The sequence below is a fragment of the Solea senegalensis genome, linkage group LG4 (assembly GCF_019176455.1).
Source record: "Solea senegalensis isolate Sse05_10M linkage group LG4, IFAPA_SoseM_1, whole genome shotgun sequence".
Classification (NCBI taxonomy): domain Eukaryota; kingdom Metazoa; phylum Chordata; class Actinopteri; order Pleuronectiformes; family Soleidae; genus Solea; species Solea senegalensis.
The window spans coordinates 14,204,183-14,224,679 of record NC_058024.1 but is presented as its reverse complement, the minus strand read 5'-3'; the positions used below and the strand labels follow the sequence as shown (position 1 = coordinate 14,224,679).

Genomic DNA, 20,497 nt, shown 5'->3' with positions numbered 1-20,497 from the left:
ATGATTAGACCTTATTTGTTGTACTAAAGGTGCAGTAGGCCTGATATCTTAATAAACTCTGATTACAGCTCTAGGAAAATCTGGCCTGTGACAAGAGACGTTGACCAATCACAAGGCAGTACAGTGAAAGAAACACTCCTATTGGCTGTTCTGCTACAACTGCTGTGCGCACATGTCCCTTAAGTGGAAAGATTGCTACTTCAGCATTGGCAGCAGCTTTCTACGCTGCAATGAACACAAAGACTCTGTAAGAGAGTCTGATAATTAATGCAATAAAACACATGCTGACATGGTTGTAGAGTTTCAGAAATTGCCTTTGTCCTGTTGTCTGTGAAATGAGTGCGTCGGCTAATGTCTGTCTCCTGAGAAGAGATCGGGACAGAGATAAGGACAGAGGTCACAAATGTTAGTAATTGACTATATTGACTATCCACAAGAATATTTCCTGTGACATGTAAAATCGCTTTTGTTTGGCTTTGAAAGCCTTAGAATAAGCCTTTTTATATGTACTTTAGGCAAGGGCCTTGCTTTACAGAGGTTACCATGTTGCTTAGCCATGTTTCTCTGAATGGACAAACTATCCAGAGCGTGTGTTTTGAAGTGGAAGTTTACTATGCAAGTAAAGAAAAATGACATCCTTTCTGTGTGCTAAGGCCACCGTAGTCCCCTGACACTCTTGGGGGAAAGGGATGGGTGAGTAGAGGATCCCTCCGCCTGCTTAAAATCTGCAGTCTCACCCTTAGATATCACATGCTGGACCTAAGCTATTGACACTAATGTAATTTTGCTTTCCCTCGAAACAGAACCCCAACATGTTACTAACTTATTAAGTTCATAAATATGTTCACAAGCAGGCACCCATTTCCAAATCAGCATTCATGAACTTGACTAAAAGCAATAAGGTGTTTATGTTCAGCATCAGACCCATTGGTTCAAACTAATAATAATATAAAGCTAACCTCACAAATGTGTTCTATTTCCAATACAAGGGTTGAGTGATTTCCTTAAACAGTGGGGCACTGCAGTTTTCAGCTAACATTACTCAAACAGGAGGAAGCAGTGTGTTTGCTGGGGCCCATTTTCAGCTGAGATTTACTGTATATACATATATATATACTAAGTTGTCCCAGCAGCAGGACCGCATATGTGGATGCAAGTTAAAACAAAGTACCCTGTGTGTGTGTGTGTATGTGTATTCATGGTAATAAAGGAACATGCCACCCAACGTAAACAGGGTAGCTCACTATAGAGTTTGGGCCTTTGTGTCTTCATTAAACAGCGAAAGCGAAAGGAGAGAGGCTGAGAGTTGAAGCCCAGACATGTATCATAGCATGCTGACCCCTCCTGACCTCCCTCTGACTCCACACTATCTGCAGTGTAGTGTAAAGTAAAGGGCTTGACCGTGCTTTGCACACGGCTGACACAGAATATGTTGCAGTAACTGGGTGCTATTAGACTGACCATGTTGTGCAACAGGCGAGGCAGCATGTCTGGCTGATTCCACTTGACCTTTTAATCCAGCCATCAAACCACTGGAGCCGTGAAAAATGTCCCCACAGTGGGGGTGATGGCGAGGGGCTGTAACCTGGCTCACAGTTTATAATCCGGGTCTAGAGAGGGAGGAAAATGCTGTTGATTTGAGGATTATTGACTTTGTCCCGTTTCCTCCTTTGTATCTGATGGTTGCGTGTTACACTTTCCCCCTAAAGGCTTTCTGAAGTGGGAAATTTCTAATTGTGATTTTTATGAAAGATATTGTCATTGGGATTTGTGATAAATCTTAAAAGTCAAGCTCCAATTCAATATTCACCATGAAACAGGATGGAGAGTTACCACATGACACACCATCAAAATATGATTTACATTCAAATACAAGGAAGAGAACAATTACCATAATACATGCAACACGCAGAAAGGTCCTTGTTCCAACTGGGACTCAACCCATCTGAGTTTGTGAGATCATATGAGTTCATATGAGTCATCATTTGTGCAAAAACCCCAGACCAGCAAACACAAGTGAGTATAACACTTACTTTGACACAACATTGGTGCACAATACACCTCCTCCCTCCTAGTTCATCCGATATACGATTAGAAACTCACTGACCTCATCCCCACCAAGCTCCTCCACAGCTGCAGACAAATAACACAACATTCAACTGTTATGTGCAGACATTACTGTATGTACTGCATATCACACTTTCATCAGATACTGCTACATGGAAAGTAGCCATGCTGCAATATCTTTATTGTTAAGAACACAACTTATGGTTACTGGAGGTTACTGGTGAGAGGCAGTATAACATAACCATTAATCTGCATGTCTTTGGACTTAAACAGAATTCCAAACCAGTAACCCTCTTGCTGTGAGGCACCAGTGCATGTGATGTGCGGTATGTGCGGTAATCACACCGACCTGTAGGTCTGTGCTGCAAATGTATATTGTATCTGAGCTGAAATTTGAATTTGAATTGGTAACACTGTAGCCCAGTGTCATTTTGTGAATTACTTCTTAAAAAAACTATACCGCTTGGATATTGGGTGCTGTTAGAAACTTGACATTAGATTTGTAGAGAGATAAATATGTTCAAGTCACAAACTTCCTCCTTCATCCTGGAGTTTGACCTGTGGGACCAGTTTATGCCTCTGTGCTGATCTGCAATCAGATTTAAGCATCATCGAGGTCAGAAAACAAATTCTAATCCAGCACCAGTTAATGATAAACTTTGTTCATCTCGCTCTCTTTTTCTCTTTGGTTGCATGCACGTGTGCCTGTGTTTCTTTCTCTCTCTAATAACAATAGTCCAAACATTAAACATTATGATAGTACTAATTGATTATACTGTCACTACAATAAACCTACAACTTTGAGGATTTATGTGAGTGTGAGTGCCAGCACACGTTTCCATACTAAAGCCTATGTGAAAGCCATGTGGGAAGATAAGCATGACTTGGGCGCCCCCTCTTGGTGAGGGGGCGCTATAATTTGCATTTCTCCTAAATGCAAATTATAGCTCTGACGCTAACTTTCAAAACCTGCTGAAACAGCTGTCAGCACAAACCAACTAACACTCAAGGTAACAATGTAGGATAAACTGACAGAATAACTCAACAGAGGAAGAGACAGATGGTGTTGCTAATTCCAAACCCACCTGCTCTTTTGTCCAAGTTAAATGGAACAGCCAGCAGTGCATGACAGAAGAGTTAGACCCATACAAAACATGGATAATTATTAAAAACACTGGAAAGCAAAAGCATATGTTAGAAAATAGTGGCTGAGAACATTAAGGAAAACTACGTGTGAAACAATGAATTAAGGAGTAAAAACTGAAAACACCATCTCTCCAGTGTTCTGTTCAGGAGGAATCAGATGTTGATGGAATGAGCCTGAACCAAAGACTACAAAGGTGATGAAAAACATGAGGTGCAGTTGCAGTTCCACAAGAAGTGGTAAATGGAGCAACATTGTCCTGGGACATGATGGTGTGCAGTGGAGGAAACGGTTAAGCAACACACACACACAGCTGTGATGACATTCACTGTGAGGGACCCAGAGCCATTTGGAACCTGTGGAGAGACATGCTGCTGTTGTCTGAGCAAAAATGTGAATGTGACCAGTGTCAGAAATGCAGCACTCCATTTATGTACTGCACCATTAAGTTTAAAAACTTAAAACATGATGCATTCTTCTCAAACTTTGGAAAAATTCCAGATTATATCCCTACTTAAATATCGGACATGGTCTTGGTCTAAGTTGTTGGTTGACGACAATATGGATGCAAGACAAAATTAAATAGCCACCAGGGAGCAATTCTGCTGACATGACAAGTAAAATCATTAATGCAGGTGATGTCTGTTAAACTTCCAGTTGCAAAACTTCAACATGGTGCCAGTCAAACTGCCAGTCTTGATGCTTCAAAACAAGTTTAGATGTCGCAAGTAGCTGCCACTTTGTCCAAACCCGAGTCCCCAAAGGTCATGTCTAAAAATGGCTAATGTCAGTTCACATAGTTCCCTTCCAACGTTATGGAGCTTGTATCGACCCAATGCAACAAATGAGAAACTGTCTCTTAATGCCTTAAGAGACTTGCTGTGACTATGAAGTTAGAAGTTAAAAGTTAAACAGTTGCTCTACAGAATTAATGGGCAAACTAACATAGATACACTTCAAAAACTTGAGGAAAGTCTTCTAATAAGTGTGTAAGCTGTTATAGCTGCAAAAGGGGGAGCAACTCCATATTTAAGTCCTGTATATGTATTTGAATACATCATAACAGTCCCTGTCGGTGTAATGGTCAGGCGTCTAAATACTTTTGTCCGAAAAGTGCAGTAAATGATAATCATACTCACAAACTGTTGTGATTGTGCTTTAATTCTTTTACTCATCACTGTGTTTGGCTCAGCCATTCTGTAAACCCACAGCTAAATAATAAATAACAAAAAGATGAGATTGTTACAAGGCGTCAGTAACTCATTACATACAGTATATAGACACATGAACAGGCAGATTTTCGACATAAACTTACTGCCAACATAGAAAAATAAATCTAACTCAGGAAATTAAAATGGCAACAAATAAAGCAGGAACTGCCAGTGGAGGTGTGCATGGTGTGAGGTGTCTGTAAGGCAACTGGAGCATAGTCAGCACACTGAGTGCATGAGTGGCAATGTGGCACCATGGAATAGACACGGATACTGTGAACACCCACAGGAAGGGAGGCCCTCTTGTCTCTTGATTTTGGTACAAAAAACTGGGCTAAAGAAACAACCAAAATAATCTTCTGAACAAACAAACAATCCTCACATCCTCTTCTCAAGGTGCATTAACTGTGAATTAAAATCCACCACTTCCTAAACCCAATTGACCACGTGTCCAAAAAGGCTTTTCAAGTCCTGGGAAAATTCAGGCCAACCGTTAAATGGCGTCAAACATTGCGTTTGTTCATGTAAACTGTAGATAGTGATGAGGTGCCCGTCATTGCAGCAGACCTCTGACCTGCAGCTCTGAGCTGATCACTCCAAGTCCTGAAGGTTGATTGTGCTTCCTGTGAACTGAGTGTTGTCAGAGCCGTTGTCGTCTTCAGCCATCACTGATGGCTCCTGTGAACACAAAAACAGCTCAGTGGTCTTGCATCACATCTGAAACGACTATTGCATTAGTGACTGTTCAGTCACGTGCATTCACGACATGTGGTAAAAACCAGTCAGTGACACACTTGAAAACAGCCAATGATAGTTAAACGGTTTGTTAAATGGCTGGTTAAAGGGTTTCTCAATCCTGGTCATGGAGACTCACTGCGCTGTATGTTTTAGATGTTTCCCCGCTCCAGCACACCTGATTCAAATGATCAGCTCATCAGTAAGCACTGCAGAAGCCTGATAATGATCAGGTGTATTAGAGCAAGGAAACTTCTAAAACATGCAGGGCAGTGGGAAAATATATCCCTCTAAAAATCTGTTGCTTTCAATCCAAAGGGAGTGAGGAGTGGGCAAGTCAGAAGTAGTCAAGGTCAACTGTCTGCTATAAAACTTTAATTTGTCGTGAAACATTACTTTACTGTATCACTGAGGGGACTTGCACGACTCCACCGCTCATTAAAGCTGCTGACAGTGTTGAGAAAAAAAGATCAGAGGAGACTGTCTCACCTGTAAAATGTTGACAGGTAGGTCAACAGTGAGCTGAGAGTGGGAGCTGGAGGGCTGAGAACTCAGCTGGAAGGCCAGGTCACCATCACTGGCTGGGTCATCCTGCAGAAACACACACACACACACACACACACACACACACATCAGCAGCATGTCTTTCAACAAGATTTAATTCAATGCAGGTGGTGTCAACAATGCAGGTGGTGTCAAGATGGATACATCAGATCTACACACAGGTTAGTGGGGAACACATTGTATTATAAGTATACATCTGGGGATCTGACCTGCAGCAGCTGAATCTGGACATACTGAGCTCCAGTAACAGGGTCACGCAAAGTTAAGCCGCCATTGGCTGTTGAAGCTCCTTCTCCATAACGAGCACCAGAGGGAGTTAGTGGCGTTGCTAGTTTTGCTCCTTTAGTTTTTCTCTGAATTGATGCTGAACTCCCTGGATTGGGCAAAGACAAAGCATCACTCACCTCTGTGCATTTTAATCTCTCTCAGAGCGAATAAGAGGCACTATAAAAGGAGCCTAGCCAACATGCGTGTGTTACCATAGGAGGCTGATGGGCCCCTCTGTTTCTTCTTCTTCTTGACCAGCTGGATGGCTCTGTAGTCAGTCCGGGCTGAGCCTCCACTCTCCTGACACACAAAGTGAAAGCATGCCAGTTATTTGAATGATCAGCTCATCTGGCAATCACTTTTGGTCTTGAAAAGTCAAATGAATTAAAAAGAAAAACATCTATTTATATTTTAACTTAAAATATAAACATGCAAACTAATGAACATCAACATGTAACCATGCCAGATTGTATCCATTGGCTAATTTATATCCGTTGTCCCTAGCCAGGCTGAACAAGATACAAATCATAGAAAATGTGTGATGCAGCAAGGCAAAACATGAATTAGGACCACAAGTTAAGTCTGAGAAATGTCTTTAAATGTCAAATTTTGACTGACAAACTGTGCCAAAAATATATATTTATGGTACAATCACAGAAAATAAAGAAAGACATAAAAACTTCATGGCTAATACTCACCAGAAAGCTGCTTGGTGACACAGCATTGAGTTCTGGGTCTTTCTGGGGGCTGAAGCTGCTGTTGTGAGTTGAGAAAACAAACTGGGTGAGGACTTTCCCTCCTTCTGGGGGCCCCAGCACCTCCACACAGCTCAGCAATGGCCCTGCTCCTCCCTGTCCACCAACCTCCACCACTGTAGAGGGTGAAGCCAACAACTCCGCCACAGGAGCCACAGCCAAGGTGGCAGTAGTCTCTGCGCTCAGGGCATTAGAGGAGCTGAGTGGGTGTTGTAAAGTGGGGACCACAGTGGCACCAGCACCCTGCATGGTGAGAGCAGTGAGGGTTCCCAGCGCCTCAGGAGTAACTGTCTGCACATCATCTAAGTTTAAGGTGCCCTGCGGGGGCAGAACATCACCCACTGTTCCCTCCAGACCGTGGTGTGGGCCCATGTCAGCACTGGCTGCTAAAATAAGAGGGTCCAAAGTCTTGGCCAAAGTGGTGCTAGTGCTGGTGCAGAGTGTGGTCCCAACTGAGGAGGGGTCAATGGTGAGGATGCCTGAATCAACCAGGGAGAGGTCCATGGTGAAGGTGCTGTTAGAGATGCTATTGCCAACAGGAATTCCCACTCCGATACCCGAAGTGGGTGCAGCACCTCCAGGCACAGCAGAGAAAAGAGAGCTGAGGTCCACGTTGGTCAGCTGGTCACCCCCCGCAATACCAGGCCCAGCAACTGTTGTGGAGTTGGAGCTGATGAGCTCGCTACTGGGGGTCAAGGTAGGCGTCGTCTCCATTTGGTTCAAAACATCTGGCACCAAGAAAAAGAATATGAGAGTAGCCATTTTACCAACAACATTCAGCAGCTTAAACCTGCTAGTAGTTATGAAAAATCTGAGTTAACTGCCCTAAGTGACTAATTAACACTATCTGCTGTGAAACCCTTTCCATTGATGAGCACACACAAACGCATATCACATACACATACAACAGATGACCCAAGGCAAAATCCCCATGTCCCCCATGCATTTATTGTCCAACTCTGTTTTGGATTCTTTTTCTTAACATGCCTTGCGGTGTAGGCAGCCATGGCCAGTGCTGAAATATCAACCTTTCCCAAAGGAGCACCTCCCACTTTCAAATCATCTGATTTATATTATGCTGAAAGGTTATGGAATTGATAAACATCAACAGTAACAAAAGCATTTTCTTGCCACAATAAGTTGAATTAGCACTACCTCACACTCTAAGACAAAATCAATTTTACGTTAATGGATCGAAGCCATCAGTGTCAATTACTGACCAGGGCTGAGGTGGTGGTGTTTGAGCATGTGGCTCTTAAGACTGCTGCGGGAAGAGAAGTGCTTGGAGCAGTTGGCCACAGGACAGCGGGTCCTCAGCGTGCTGCTGTCCTGCTTGTGCTTCTTGGAGTGGATGTAGAGGCTGCTGCGAGCTGAGAACTTGGCGTTACATCCTACAGAGTACCACATTAGACAATTATTCATTATCACAAAATGTGTAAAAGGATAAAAAGCAAATGTGATTTAACCAAGTTGCACAGGCCCATTTTTAATATTAAAACACTGCACATACCTTCTGCAAGGCACTGAAAGGGCTTGGTGCCCAGATGGGTGATACTGTGACCCTTGAGGTGCTCTGCCCGAGTGAAAGACTTGCCACAGCCCTCCTCTGTGCAGACAAAGCGACGGTCATCATCATGTTTCCTGATACACATACAGAAACACACACACACAGACAATAAGTATAACCATGGGTGTAATAGGCCCTCATAATCATTTAGAAATAAAAAATAGTTATCTTTGACATGTTTCTACACTTTGGTTAAAGTAAACCTGAGGTAAATATGATCACACCTGTCTGCATTAGGAATGTCAAAAGAACCAAGAATTTGGTAACATGGTGATGTCAACATTCTGATATTTCTATACAGTACTGTAGAAATGATTCTTCAAGGGCTGATAACAACATCCTTATAAGAATAAGAATAATAAGGAATACACACAAAGCAGTAACCCATAGAATGCTGGTAAATGTGGGTGCAACAACAGGCCCACCATGTTTTGTGGGGAATAATAACAAAACACACACCAACCCCAAAAACAGCCAAAATCGCCAATTTACGGGAATAATCAGAAATGCTTTGGTGTGGAATTTCAAGCAAACATTGACACGCACTCAGCTTTTTAAATGAATAGTTTCATGCGATCAGTATGATATAATTAGCAGCTCTGCTCATTATTTAAGTGAGAACTTACCGTTTGTGTCGGAGCAACTTGGACATGCTGGTGAAGGACCAGGCACAGCCTTCTGAGTCACAGACAAACGGCCTCTCACCTGCAATAAGTTTACTGTTGTTTAAAGATTAAAACAAAAATCTGATGTGCAATGGACACACATTGAGTGATATATTATTCACAATAATTAAGTAAGGATACTGATAAAAAACCTAACCAGCATTTCCCTGTTCATTTCTGCTGTCTAAGGCTGCCACCTTTTAGCTTTCATCACAAAGCAAGCTTTCTGACTCAAATAGATTTCAAGTATGCAGTGTAGTCTAGAAATACTCTTAGTTCTGCAATCTTTAGATATATGCTGCATTAACAGCTCCTCTACTCTGAAATGAGAGAACAAAGAGCAACACATTCACAGCACCATGTGATTGGAGGATGACTTGCTCATGAAAAAACAGGGTCAAACATCCCTGCACCCTCTCTAACTACTGCAGGAAAAACAAGAGGCACCACCATCCTATACTGTTTTAGGAAAAGACAAACAGCATCAAGAATCTTCTTACCAGTGTGACTCCTCAAGTGGATCTTGAGACGACAGGCCTTGTCATATGTCTTATCGCAGCCTGGGAAAGTGCAGGTGAAGTGGCCCGTTTCTCTGAAGTGGGTGCGGTTATGGGAGAAAAGGGCACTGAAGGTGATGAAGGTTTTCTCACAACCTGTATGAGGACAGTGGTGGACTGGATTACTAAAACTGGCAAGATTGCAACAGTGAAATTTAAAGATGTGATGAGTTCAAGTGTGGAAAAGTTTAAGTGAGTAATTAAAGCTAGAATTGACAAGACTTGAAAACAACAGGCTACACTGTATAAAATGATATGTTGGTGCATGAAAATAGGCAGGCCGTAAGGTCTCATTCACATTAAAATTAGCAAGTGTGTTCAGGATTTGTCAAAAAAAAAAAACTCAACTGGAGCTGAAGCAGATGCAAAATAAGGATTGCCCAATATTTGTTTTCTGTCAGTAAAGCAATGCCACAATTAACTGGTTTATTCCACTCTCAATCAGGAGAAAAGTTAACCTTTAACTATCAAGCAATTTTTACATTACATCACAGGTCAATTAGCATATGCTTTTATCCAACGTGACTTACAAGGACATAGAGTACAACCTGCCATTTTATCACGATAATTACCTTTTTAATATGATAAAATGTTGGGCCAAGTTGCCTAATGAAGTCCTGTGTGTGCATAGCAGTCATTTCACCTGCGAGTGAATGTCGGTAAAAGTAAAACAAAAGTCAAGTGATGGAGAGATAAAGCCAGCCAATTACTCAATATAATCTAGGGCCGCAACTAATGATTACTTTCATTATTAATTAATTGTTTGGTCCATAAAATGTTGATTGGTGTTTTTCAAATGTGGAAAGGCTGTTCTCAAATGTCTTGTTTTGTCCATTAACTAAAATGATTCAGTTTTTAATCAGATTTATTTGTTATATGGAGCAAAGAAGCTGAAAAATCGAAAAAATAGTTATCGATGAATTAAGTAAGTGTTTCAGCAATAATAGTCTGAGTATGTTCATTTAAGTTTTACACTGACTACAGATACTAGCACTTAACTTTACTTATTGTCAACTATTGGGACATTTAGAGTCACTCATTCATCTTATACCGCTTTATCCTCCACATGAGGGTTGCAGGAGTGCTGACTTTCAACACATATGATAAAGTGTTTCAGAAAGAAAAAACTGCTAACCATGGCATTACACAGCCTTTCCTATCACTGTCATTGTAAATAAAAATAACAATATTATGCCTTATGTCTTTGAGATGAAACATCAAAAAGATGTTGCAGGCAAGTGTCTTTGTGATGTGTAAGGTTTTTCCATCACCTTACAAGCATGACCACTGTGGGGTTGTACATCAGGTCATCAGCTGAAGGAGTGAGTGTACAAGGTCAAATTTGCAAAAACAAGCTTATGGTTACCTGGGAATTCACACTTGTGGGGCCTCTCTGGCTCAAAATGAACTCTCTGGTGGTTGGCAAGTCGTGCAGCACTGCGAAACCTCTCACTGCAGATCTCACAGATGAAGGAGTTGTCGTGCTCATGCACTTTGACATGAGCCTTGAGGTTGTACACGGTAGTGAAACGCCGTCCACAGCCTTCAAACTGGCAGATGTGTGGCCGCTGCTTGTCATGGGACTGAAGGTGTCGTTTTAGCTTGTAAGAGGTGGCAAAGGCCCAGCCGCAGCCCTCCATAGGGCACTGGTGTGGGCGAGGATCCTCTGCATGGTTCAAGAGGTGAACCTTTAGTTTCTGCCTTGTGTCAAATGTACTTGAGCAGCCTGGTTCTGGACAGCAGAAAGAAGCCAATATCTCTTTTTTAGACCGGACTGGTGGCACAGACTGGGGGTCCTCATTATCACAGCCTACCACAGCTACTCCGGGGGATGGGGTGACCAGATCAGCCTCTGTCACAGCACACAGCTCCCCTGCCTCTTGCTTGATGATTGAACGTGAGTCCAGAGATGTACCTAGCTCTGACAGGGGACAGTCATCCACCAGAGCCAGCTCAGAATCACTCACAGACAAACCAGGTCTGGGTTCTTCCTGGTGACTGGCACTGGATACAGCTAATGTGCTGATCTTACCGATGGATTTAGTGCCACTATCATAGTTTAAAAGAACAATATCCTCGTGATCTTTCATGCCCAGATGCTCCTTCAAGCTGACCATATCGTCCTCTTTGTGTACATGTCCCTCTGGTGGCGGAGCCAGTGTCAGGACCCCGTTTTCTATTGTCACTATGATGCTTTGGTTATTTATCATGATAGTTCCGGAAAAGGTTTCGCTGGCAGGAGGACTTGTGGAGGCCGTGACTGGGTCTTCCTCGTTCTGCAGCCCCGCTGCGTCTGAAATAAAGTCCGAGGTCTCCATGGTTTCTGTAATGAGCGAGCTGCCTGACATCAGTGTAATGCCTTCGTCAATACGGGGCTGTGGCGACAGCGCCCCGGCAAGTTTACCTCCATCGTTTTCGGTACATATCTGGCCACAAATTTTATCGCCATATTTGTTTGTCAAAACTACGTCTTCGACAATGCGCCGACACACACTCTGTTTAGCATTCAAATAAGATGGATTCCCGTTCACCAAACTGAAAACATTGTCGCTTTTTCTCAAGGCCTGTGTATCAACACAGTTCAGGCTGTCGTTAGATTCACAGACAAGATTGTCGCTGTCGTATCCAACCTCCATGAAGCCAGAGAGACGCGCTTTACAGCATTCCTCCCGTTTACCGTTTACTTCACCGCCGTCCTCACATGTTTGATCAGATCCCGGTTTGTTTGTTTTGCTATTGCCATCCTCTTGAACAACATTCAAAACAACATACACTTCCTGTGTACTTCTGTTCGTCCCGCTGAGGCTCCTCGGCTCAGCGGCGACTCTGCTGGCCAGTGGGCGCTGCTTGAAGGCGCCGTCCTCACGCTGCTGCTGCCGTAAACCTGGAACTGGTAACGTTAGCTGCCGCTGCTGCATCGGTTGTTTCTCTTCCCCTTCAAACAGGGGCAGCGCCATTTGCATTGTGCTGTTCAAGCTCTCTAACCCGTACTTCCAGGTACTTTGGGTAGAGTCGTAAGAGGCAAGCAACGCGTTTAGCTCATTTTCTTTTACCGTATTCACGTTATAAAGTCCGACACTCGGTGTGCTACCGGGTTCACGGGTCCTATCAGCTGCCTGCCGTTTGCTAACGGATAATAAAGCCGCTTCGCTGCCATTTTCCGCCAGTAGGTGAAACTGCGATGTCCTCGACCTGGTGTTGTTGTTGTTGTCTCTTTGTGGTTCGTGTAGCTCCAGTTGTCGCTGTGCATTATTTTCGGGGCAAATAAAACGACATCTCGATCCCGCGGCTGACTGAGAGCTTAACGAAACGGTTCCATGTAAGGCGCCATGTTGAGAGTGAATGTTTTGGGCGTCAGATAGCCCCTGAATTTCCATCTTGGTATCCCTGTAGCAGCGGTACGGAGAAGCCCGCCCCAGTAGATGGGGATGATCCACTGCAGTTTACAGCGGACCGACTGATGAATTCTTGGTCAGTGGGTGTTTTGGCCATTTTTTCCACTACCATAATATAGTCATGTGTTTCTTAATGAGGGTCGTCACGGTATATTTTTAACAGCCAAGTAATATCAATTACAGGTAGTTAGCATTAATCGATACAATTTATTCTGTCAATAATGTTTTTAAATGTGGCAGTATAAGCCAACTCTTTTTCTATTGTACATTTTCATTTCCTGTTGCACTCCATGTTGTATATTCTTTTTCCACTGAGTGGCAGTGCAATACTATAAACCACACTAGTAACAGCGCGTGTCCTCCGTGGGTTTACAGAGTTTTCAATCTACAAGAATGGTTGGGTTGACACTAGAAAGTACCACAAATAAAATATAATGTAATATTAGTCACCTTTAGTATATGTACATTCAGTATACGTACGCGTTCACACATAAAAACCTCTATGCCAAAAATAAATGTTGCAATAGTAAAACTGCTCCACACAGACATATAAGCCTGAAATAATACCTTTATTTGGTTCCCAAGCAAAAGATGTAAGATAGTGAAAAAAAACCTATAAATGAATTGTAACCAACACAATGGAGACAAAACATATTAAACACACACTTAAGAGTGTCAGCGAGGAATGAAATGCAAGGAAGACTGCTCACAAAATATTCTGTTCATCACTTAAGATGTATTTACATTGGACCTACATGTAGTCTGCATGGAACACATGACTGGGGAGGAGTGGTGAGTGGTGTTTTTGTCTGTGTAATTATCTAATACTGTACACATTGTATATAAAGCCCCACATGCTTCATATAAAAATATCCAATAAGTTACATGTATGTGACACTGACTTTGCGTTTGTGTAGTTGTAACACACACATGCATGTATGTTTTAAACACTGTATGATACAAATCTAACCTAATATGTCTTCTATATCTTTTGGATTATTATTATTGTTGTGTTGGCAGTTCCTTCAAGTATATTATACACAATAACATTAGAAATAGAAAGTATATGCTTTGCACAGTCAACACATACAGTTTGAATTCATTTTCAGATTTGAATAAATATACAGTTAGTTTTCCTAAACAAGTACAATCATTGGCAGCATATCAGCACAATAAGCATGCAAAATGACACATGTCCTGTTTTTATATAAAAATAGAGCCCCCCTTTACACATACTTGTAGATTTATGACAGAAATAAGGCCACATATCCATTTCCTTTCTGATACAATATGGCACATGTTCTGTAATAATACTGATATTATTGTTTGTTATAGAAATCACTTCAATTTTCATATTTATTTGTGATGCTGTCAGACTAAACCATTCATCTAATGTCCAACGTTCAGAGACCCGGTTGCAGCATGGTATTGTATGTTAGTCCACAGGAGCAACAATTCTCTGAATATCACCTAAAACTCTATGATATGTCTATGAACACGAGGCGAGGTTGACAACCCCATTACTAGGCCCAGTGCCACTTGCTTGCTTCAGTTTGATTTAGAACAACCTCACGTACCTTTTTGCTTGGGGTTCCAAACAAGCCCCTGTCAGAGACAAATAGGTTTAGACCAACAGAAAGAGAGCTCACCCTGTTCATTTAAATCATATTAAATCATATCTGGGCTTTCTCGCAAAGCATATTTTAGGTTGAATCAATAATATACATGACAAAGGCATGACAAATGGAAAAAAAAGCCTTTTTGGGTCAAGATTCTTTGCTGATCAGCTTGTTAATACAGATGCTGACTGACATACATACACATGAATATGCAGTCATGTATGAAACACCAGAAGTGATTAAAATGAAGTGTGCATACGTTTTCAAAATCAGTCAGCACAGTCTGAAAACAGTGTCACCAACATGGCAATATCCAACAGTTGTCACCAACTAGATAACACAATTTTGTCCACCACAATGCTACCACAGTTGTTTTCAAACAACTATGATCCCCACCATTTACATAACATATCTTTCAGTGTGAATGAGAGCGGTCAACAATCATGTGATATCTGTTATAAATCTAAACAAATGTCTGTTGGATTCAAACCATGGTAATTAATTTTACATCAAGATGGACAGAAGCAACTACAGCATTGCACTAGTATAATGAGATGGAGTATGACTGAATACACCAAATGAGCTCCCACAAAATGGTAATTCTACTGCTCAAAAAATCCTATCGTTCAGCAGTTTGATGAGATAAATACTTCTTCCACTGCTGTAAACACTCCCTCAGTCAAGACTGATAGTATTGCATGACAGAGCCCATTTTCACATGAAAGACGCAGCACACAAACGTTGTGTTATGGTCCCAAAGACAAAACAGAGGCAGAATAACAACAACAATTATCTAAAGTTATCCACTGCAGCTTTAAATCCCATGGCTTTGTAATATAATTTATGATTACTTAAAAAAAAAAAAAAAAATCCACTGTCAAGATGAATTACTGAAAATATTATTCCATACCCCATCTACAGCTCCAATACAATCCACTAGGGGGCTGATATGTGCTAAATAACAGGAAATACTGTTTGTGTAATGGAATATAATTCAACATTACTGCAGTCTACATCCTTAAAAAATACCTCTGCAACACAGATTCAACAAAAAAAACTGACTATATTGTAGGACTGTGGTATTAGACTGTATTAGCATGACATGACATCTGAGTGTCATGTATACCAAACCTCAGTCTTCATTTCACTTTTTTCCTTCCTCTCCAGAAAATAAAATTATGGTAAAGCAAAGGTGACCATAACACTTTCACACATAATCTGCTACATATGAAGTGTTTGAGACTGTGGATTGTGCACTAATCAGCTCCAGGCATCTTGAGACGTGTCCCAAACCAAAGCCTTAGCTGGGAGTTACAATTTAGAGTAAGAGGCTGGACACAGATATGGCAATGCCCAGCGTTGCAACCTGGGGTGAAATAATTTGCACAGCCTCATACTGTGAAATGGTATGCTTGCTGGAGGAATAAGTAGAGGTGCTGGAGTGGAGGAGGATATTTCAGTCTGTTCTCGGTCTCGAGCCACTCTCAGGGCCTTATAGCTTTCCTGCTTTGAGGAGGTGCATGCAAGTGCCACTCTTCGTATCCATGTGGGATTACTTTAGACTTGCTGATGCACCATCTCGGAATGTTGACCTTGAAATGTAAATCATTCATTTCTGCTTCAAAGAAAAATATTTCAATGTCGTGTTCAGCAAATTATACAGCTTTTATGAAGCAATGAAAACAGCCAGTGGTCCCCTGGTGTTCAGTTGCCACGACCAGGACAAGATTTTAATTATGCCCAAGTTTTTCAGTTTCCTATTACCGTCAAGCCTTTGAAATGCCCTGAGAATTAATGAATAAGGAAAGGACATCTTTCTGTCCTTCTTTACAATAGAAACAAATCGCCAGCTATGTCAGGATTTATTACTATATTAGAGTAGACAGAAGCAGAACTAAACTGGAGTGGACAGAGACTCGACTTTAGCAGGAGAAGCTCTCAAGGTTTGGTCATCAAGGAAAAAACAGCCAAATTAATTATTCTGAAGCTTTTCATTTAAGTGCTGATGTTTGTCACTGCAGAGCTGTCTTATACCTGCAGAGGGAGTAGAGCGACAGGAACCAGGAACATCTTTTCTACACCAATAATTCACATCCTGTCAGAGGAATCCTCGCCATATACACTTTTAATAGGATGAAGTCTCCCTTGCTACTTTTTCCTTTTATTTTCCTGTGAAACATGCCTGACTCGGTTACACCCACGCACACATACACACACACACACACACACACGCACACACACACACAGTGGCCTCATTTCAAGGCATGCATATTGCGTTCCTTGGTGGTGGTTGCAGTGGTAGTAGACATTGAGGGGGATTCAGACGTGATGGGCAGTGGTGGCCGGGGTTCAATCCCTCGACTTCTCATGAAGGACAGCAGCTGGTCTGGGATCTCTGCCAACACGTCCTTAGCCAGACGGGCCATACTCAAGACCTGGTTGCCTGAGCGGTCGATGTAGTCCCGGAAAGGAACAAACTGCATGAGAAAAAGAAAATGGAGAATTATGAGAATGAGCTTGCAAATGCATTACACATTTTACACTGATTCATGGAAGTATGGAGTGTGTCAGATCAGAGCAAGTGAGTCATCATCAATTACTGAACATAAGAATTGACATGACAGTTCCCTAAAACAAAAAAAAAACATTTGAATTGCTCTCTGGAGGCTGGCTGCAGTATAGGCTATAAACATGAACACATTAATTCAACATTAAAGCACTAATACTGCATTAAGCAATACTGCACCTGAACAATGTCTCTATCAGCAAAACGCCCCCTGGAGGACACTCTAACTTCATCCCCATCCAGCTCCTCCATAGCTGCAGACAACAAACAACAATAAATTGTTAGGTGGAAACATTACTGTATATGCCATGTACTGTATATTTAAACTAGATATGATGCAAGTGTATGCTTGTCATAAGCAGAGACGGGGGTTACGCATTACATGATCTTCCACCAGGAAAAGCCACAGGAAGTCTTAAAGCAGGTGATTAAGATTTAAGGTCTGAGCACTAAATTAAAAGCAACATGAATAAATGGCATGAATTTGTACATGATTCAGGGCAGAACTTTGAAGAAAACAGAACAAACAAAGTCAGTGGTGTAAGTGACTATTAAAGATGATGGAAAACATCTTCTAGAGAGCTGGTGTTAATGTTTCAGAGAGTATGACCAAAGACATATGTCTATGTCCCCGTGCTGAACATCTGAATCAGAAAGCATTTAATATGAAAGGCATTTTTCTCTTTGTCAATCTTTTTTTCTTTTAGTTTTCTTGCCTTTTGCTCGGTTATGTGCCAAGGTTCTGTGTGTATTTAAAATGTGTTTATTTGATGTGCTTTCCATTGTTGCTGCAATGGAAACATTCCCTATCATTGTCTTCCCTTGAGGAGAGGGACACAATAATTTAGTCACTAAACTTGCCTCTGTAGTACTCATACATGCCACAGGAGGGAAGGAAATACAAAGTTCCCCAAGAACGAGAGGAAAAGGTTTTGCATCCTTCTATTTATAGTTTCTTGTCAACAAAACAAATCAAATGAGCAAGTGACAAACAATCTTTGGCATTCCTAACAGGGCCTGTTTCCATATTTGGATTAAAACATAAATCAGGGAAGAAAAGAAAGGGATTTTGAGAGATGGATACTGATGGTGGACTGGTCCAACTCCAAATGAAAAACAAACTGGAGATAGCAGATGGTGGGCAGGAACAGCAGGGGGAAAGCAGGAGTGAGGGTGATGTAAATGGGGTTCAGGGCTCTACAACAGAGATGATGGTCAACAAGAGGGCAAAGACACAGGAACAGGATGAACAGAGACAAAAAACATACAATACACTAAGGCAGAGGGTATTAAATAAATGTAAATGGTTTAGGTGTGCAGAGTAATCCTTGGCATGTAGGGGGCGCCCTAAATACGGTAACAGGTCCATGAGGACATGTGTCTTTGTAGTATGATATATCAGTCAGATTATAGTTTGGTTTTTATCACCATCAGTAGCCAATCATTTGTAACAGTTGAAGTGATAAATATGTAACTACCGCAATTACGGGTTCAAGACAATTTTAATTATTTGCAAATTATGTATAAACTCTGTTATCCCATTGGTCAATGCCCAGGAGCTCGTAGGAGATGTGGAAGACATGGCTGGAAAATAGGAATTCTAGCACGCTCCACTTCTCTTTTGGGTGCCGTGGAGTGTCGCAGAAGCCAAATCTCTATTTGGCGTCTTTGTTCCTGAAGTTCATAGAAGGGTCCGATACTGGACATGTATCGGTCATGACCAAATAGCATGAAAATCTGCCAGAATTTGTGATCCCAGCATAAAACTTTGATTTCTAAAGCCTCATCCCCACACAGTGCTTCTTTACAGGATCATTTAGAAATGAGGTCAATTCATGTTTGAAAGTTTAAGAGAACAGTCCCGGGCAAAATAACAGTTGAATACATATGCAGCACAGGAATCACACGAGGGGGGCATCATGTATTCTTTGCAATGCTTTGCTTCTGCTTTTCAAGCTTTTCAGGTGCCACAGAGGGAAAATCAGACACACGTGGACAAGCTGTGTTCTCTGAGTGACAGGATCTGAGAAATGCTCTGTTGAGCCCACACTGGCATTGACGGAAGGCCAGTAAGAGGAACATCCAAGATGATTCACCAAGTGCAGCTGTATCATTTTAAAAGCCTCTTGTACCTCAGTCTTGTTTCAAGTGAAGTAAACCTGAACAAGTTTGAACAGAATGGACTTAAATCCGAGGTAAATGGATTGATACGTAACTTCACCAGATGTGTAACCATCTGCCTCTCAGCATTGGCTTAAGGACATGTTGAGTTTGTGATGAATGTCACAGGTACATATGTTGAAACTGTGCTAAAGATAATTTTCACAGTCAATTTTTCTGTGAACCACACAGCTTGTGGGAAAAATTAGTTCCCTAGAAAGAGCCGTGCATGTCACTTGCAGAAGATGCATTTGAGACGTGGGTCTCATAGTAGTGTAGCTTCTGTAATCACTTAACATGTGCCTAAATGAAAAGCAAGGAAAATATAAATCATTGCTTACATAATCCATTTGTAGATGTGTAGTGAAATATCAGTGAGTGAGGGTTTTATTAGGGATGTTAATGATTAACCATTAGTCCATTAATTGCCGTTAAGACTTCCCAAAGCACCAGCATAATTAGCAAGAGAAAAAGTAAAAATGACTGAGGGTGAAGCTGGTTGGGACTCGGGAGGAGAAGGACAGTGGAGCTACAGACATGCTATTTGTGAAACACTACTTTTCAAATTCATCTACCAACAGATAGAGAATTAAAATGAAATGTTTCTTTGGTGACTAACTCTCTCCCCTGGATGTGAACCCCTTTGACTGGTGGAGAGCGAATGCACCATGTTTCAAGATAGTCAGATTAATATCTGTGTATCACACTGGCATCTGAGTCATAAGAGAGATTCTCTGCAGCCTGATTTAACAGAATGACACAAGCAACAGCCTTGTTGTTTTATTAGGCTCTCATAACTTTGGACCTTTAATATACAAAGCTGTAAAAAGGTTTTGTGTCACCCTGGTTCTCTTAGTTGTAAAGCTGATCTGAGATCTGCAAACAGACACTGCTGAACTATTGTATAATTACAATGTAATCTTTTAATCACACACACAAGTAACAAAATAGATGAGTGGAGCCATTAAGTTCAGACCAAAGCTGTAACAAACTGTAGTCTTCAGATAAAAAAATCAGGTTGCTTAATATAGGAATTTAGGACATGCTGCTATTGGCTGATGTTTTATTACACAAAAACCTTAAGGGATTGTTTCTTTGTTCGAAAAGAACGATTTCTCTACTTTTGGGTCAGAGGGAGAGAGGCACAGGCAAAGTTCTGTGATTATGCCAGCACTCCATAAAACAGAGTACATTTAGGCAAATTTCTAATTACTGTCTCACTTAT

General features: G+C 41.5%; 2 protein-coding genes across 2 annotated transcripts in view; both read right to left on the bottom strand.

Moving 5' to 3' along the window:
* Positions 1-4,354: 4,354 nt before the first annotated feature.
* Positions 4,355-12,964, bottom strand: si:dkey-156n14.3 (zinc finger protein ZXDC). Its single transcript, XM_044023902.1, has 10 exons — positions 10,899-12,964; positions 9,476-9,628; positions 8,937-9,015; positions 8,254-8,384; positions 7,964-8,134; positions 6,687-7,471; positions 6,201-6,288; positions 5,931-6,094; positions 5,647-5,748; positions 4,355-5,100 (listed from the first exon to the last, which is right to left on the bottom strand). Exons 1-10 carry the CDS (start codon positions 12,907-12,909, stop codon positions 5,014-5,016), a joined length of 3,771 nt encoding a protein of 1,256 aa, XP_043879837.1. The 5' UTR covers positions 12,910-12,964; the 3' UTR covers positions 4,355-5,013.
* Positions 12,965-13,477: 513 nt separating this feature from the next.
* LOC122768138 (copine-9-like) overlaps positions 13,478-20,497 on the bottom strand; it is a 97,936-nt gene continuing 90,916 nt past the window's right edge. Inside the window, exons 19-20 of the mRNA XM_044023903.1 lie at positions 17,293-17,366; positions 13,478-17,023 (exon numbers count right to left, since the gene is read on the bottom strand). Of these exons, the coding sequence (XP_043879838.1) occupies positions 16,799-17,023; positions 17,293-17,366 (299 nt within the window). The 3' untranslated portion in view covers positions 13,478-16,798. The remainder of the gene's footprint in view (positions 17,024-17,292; positions 17,367-20,497) is intronic.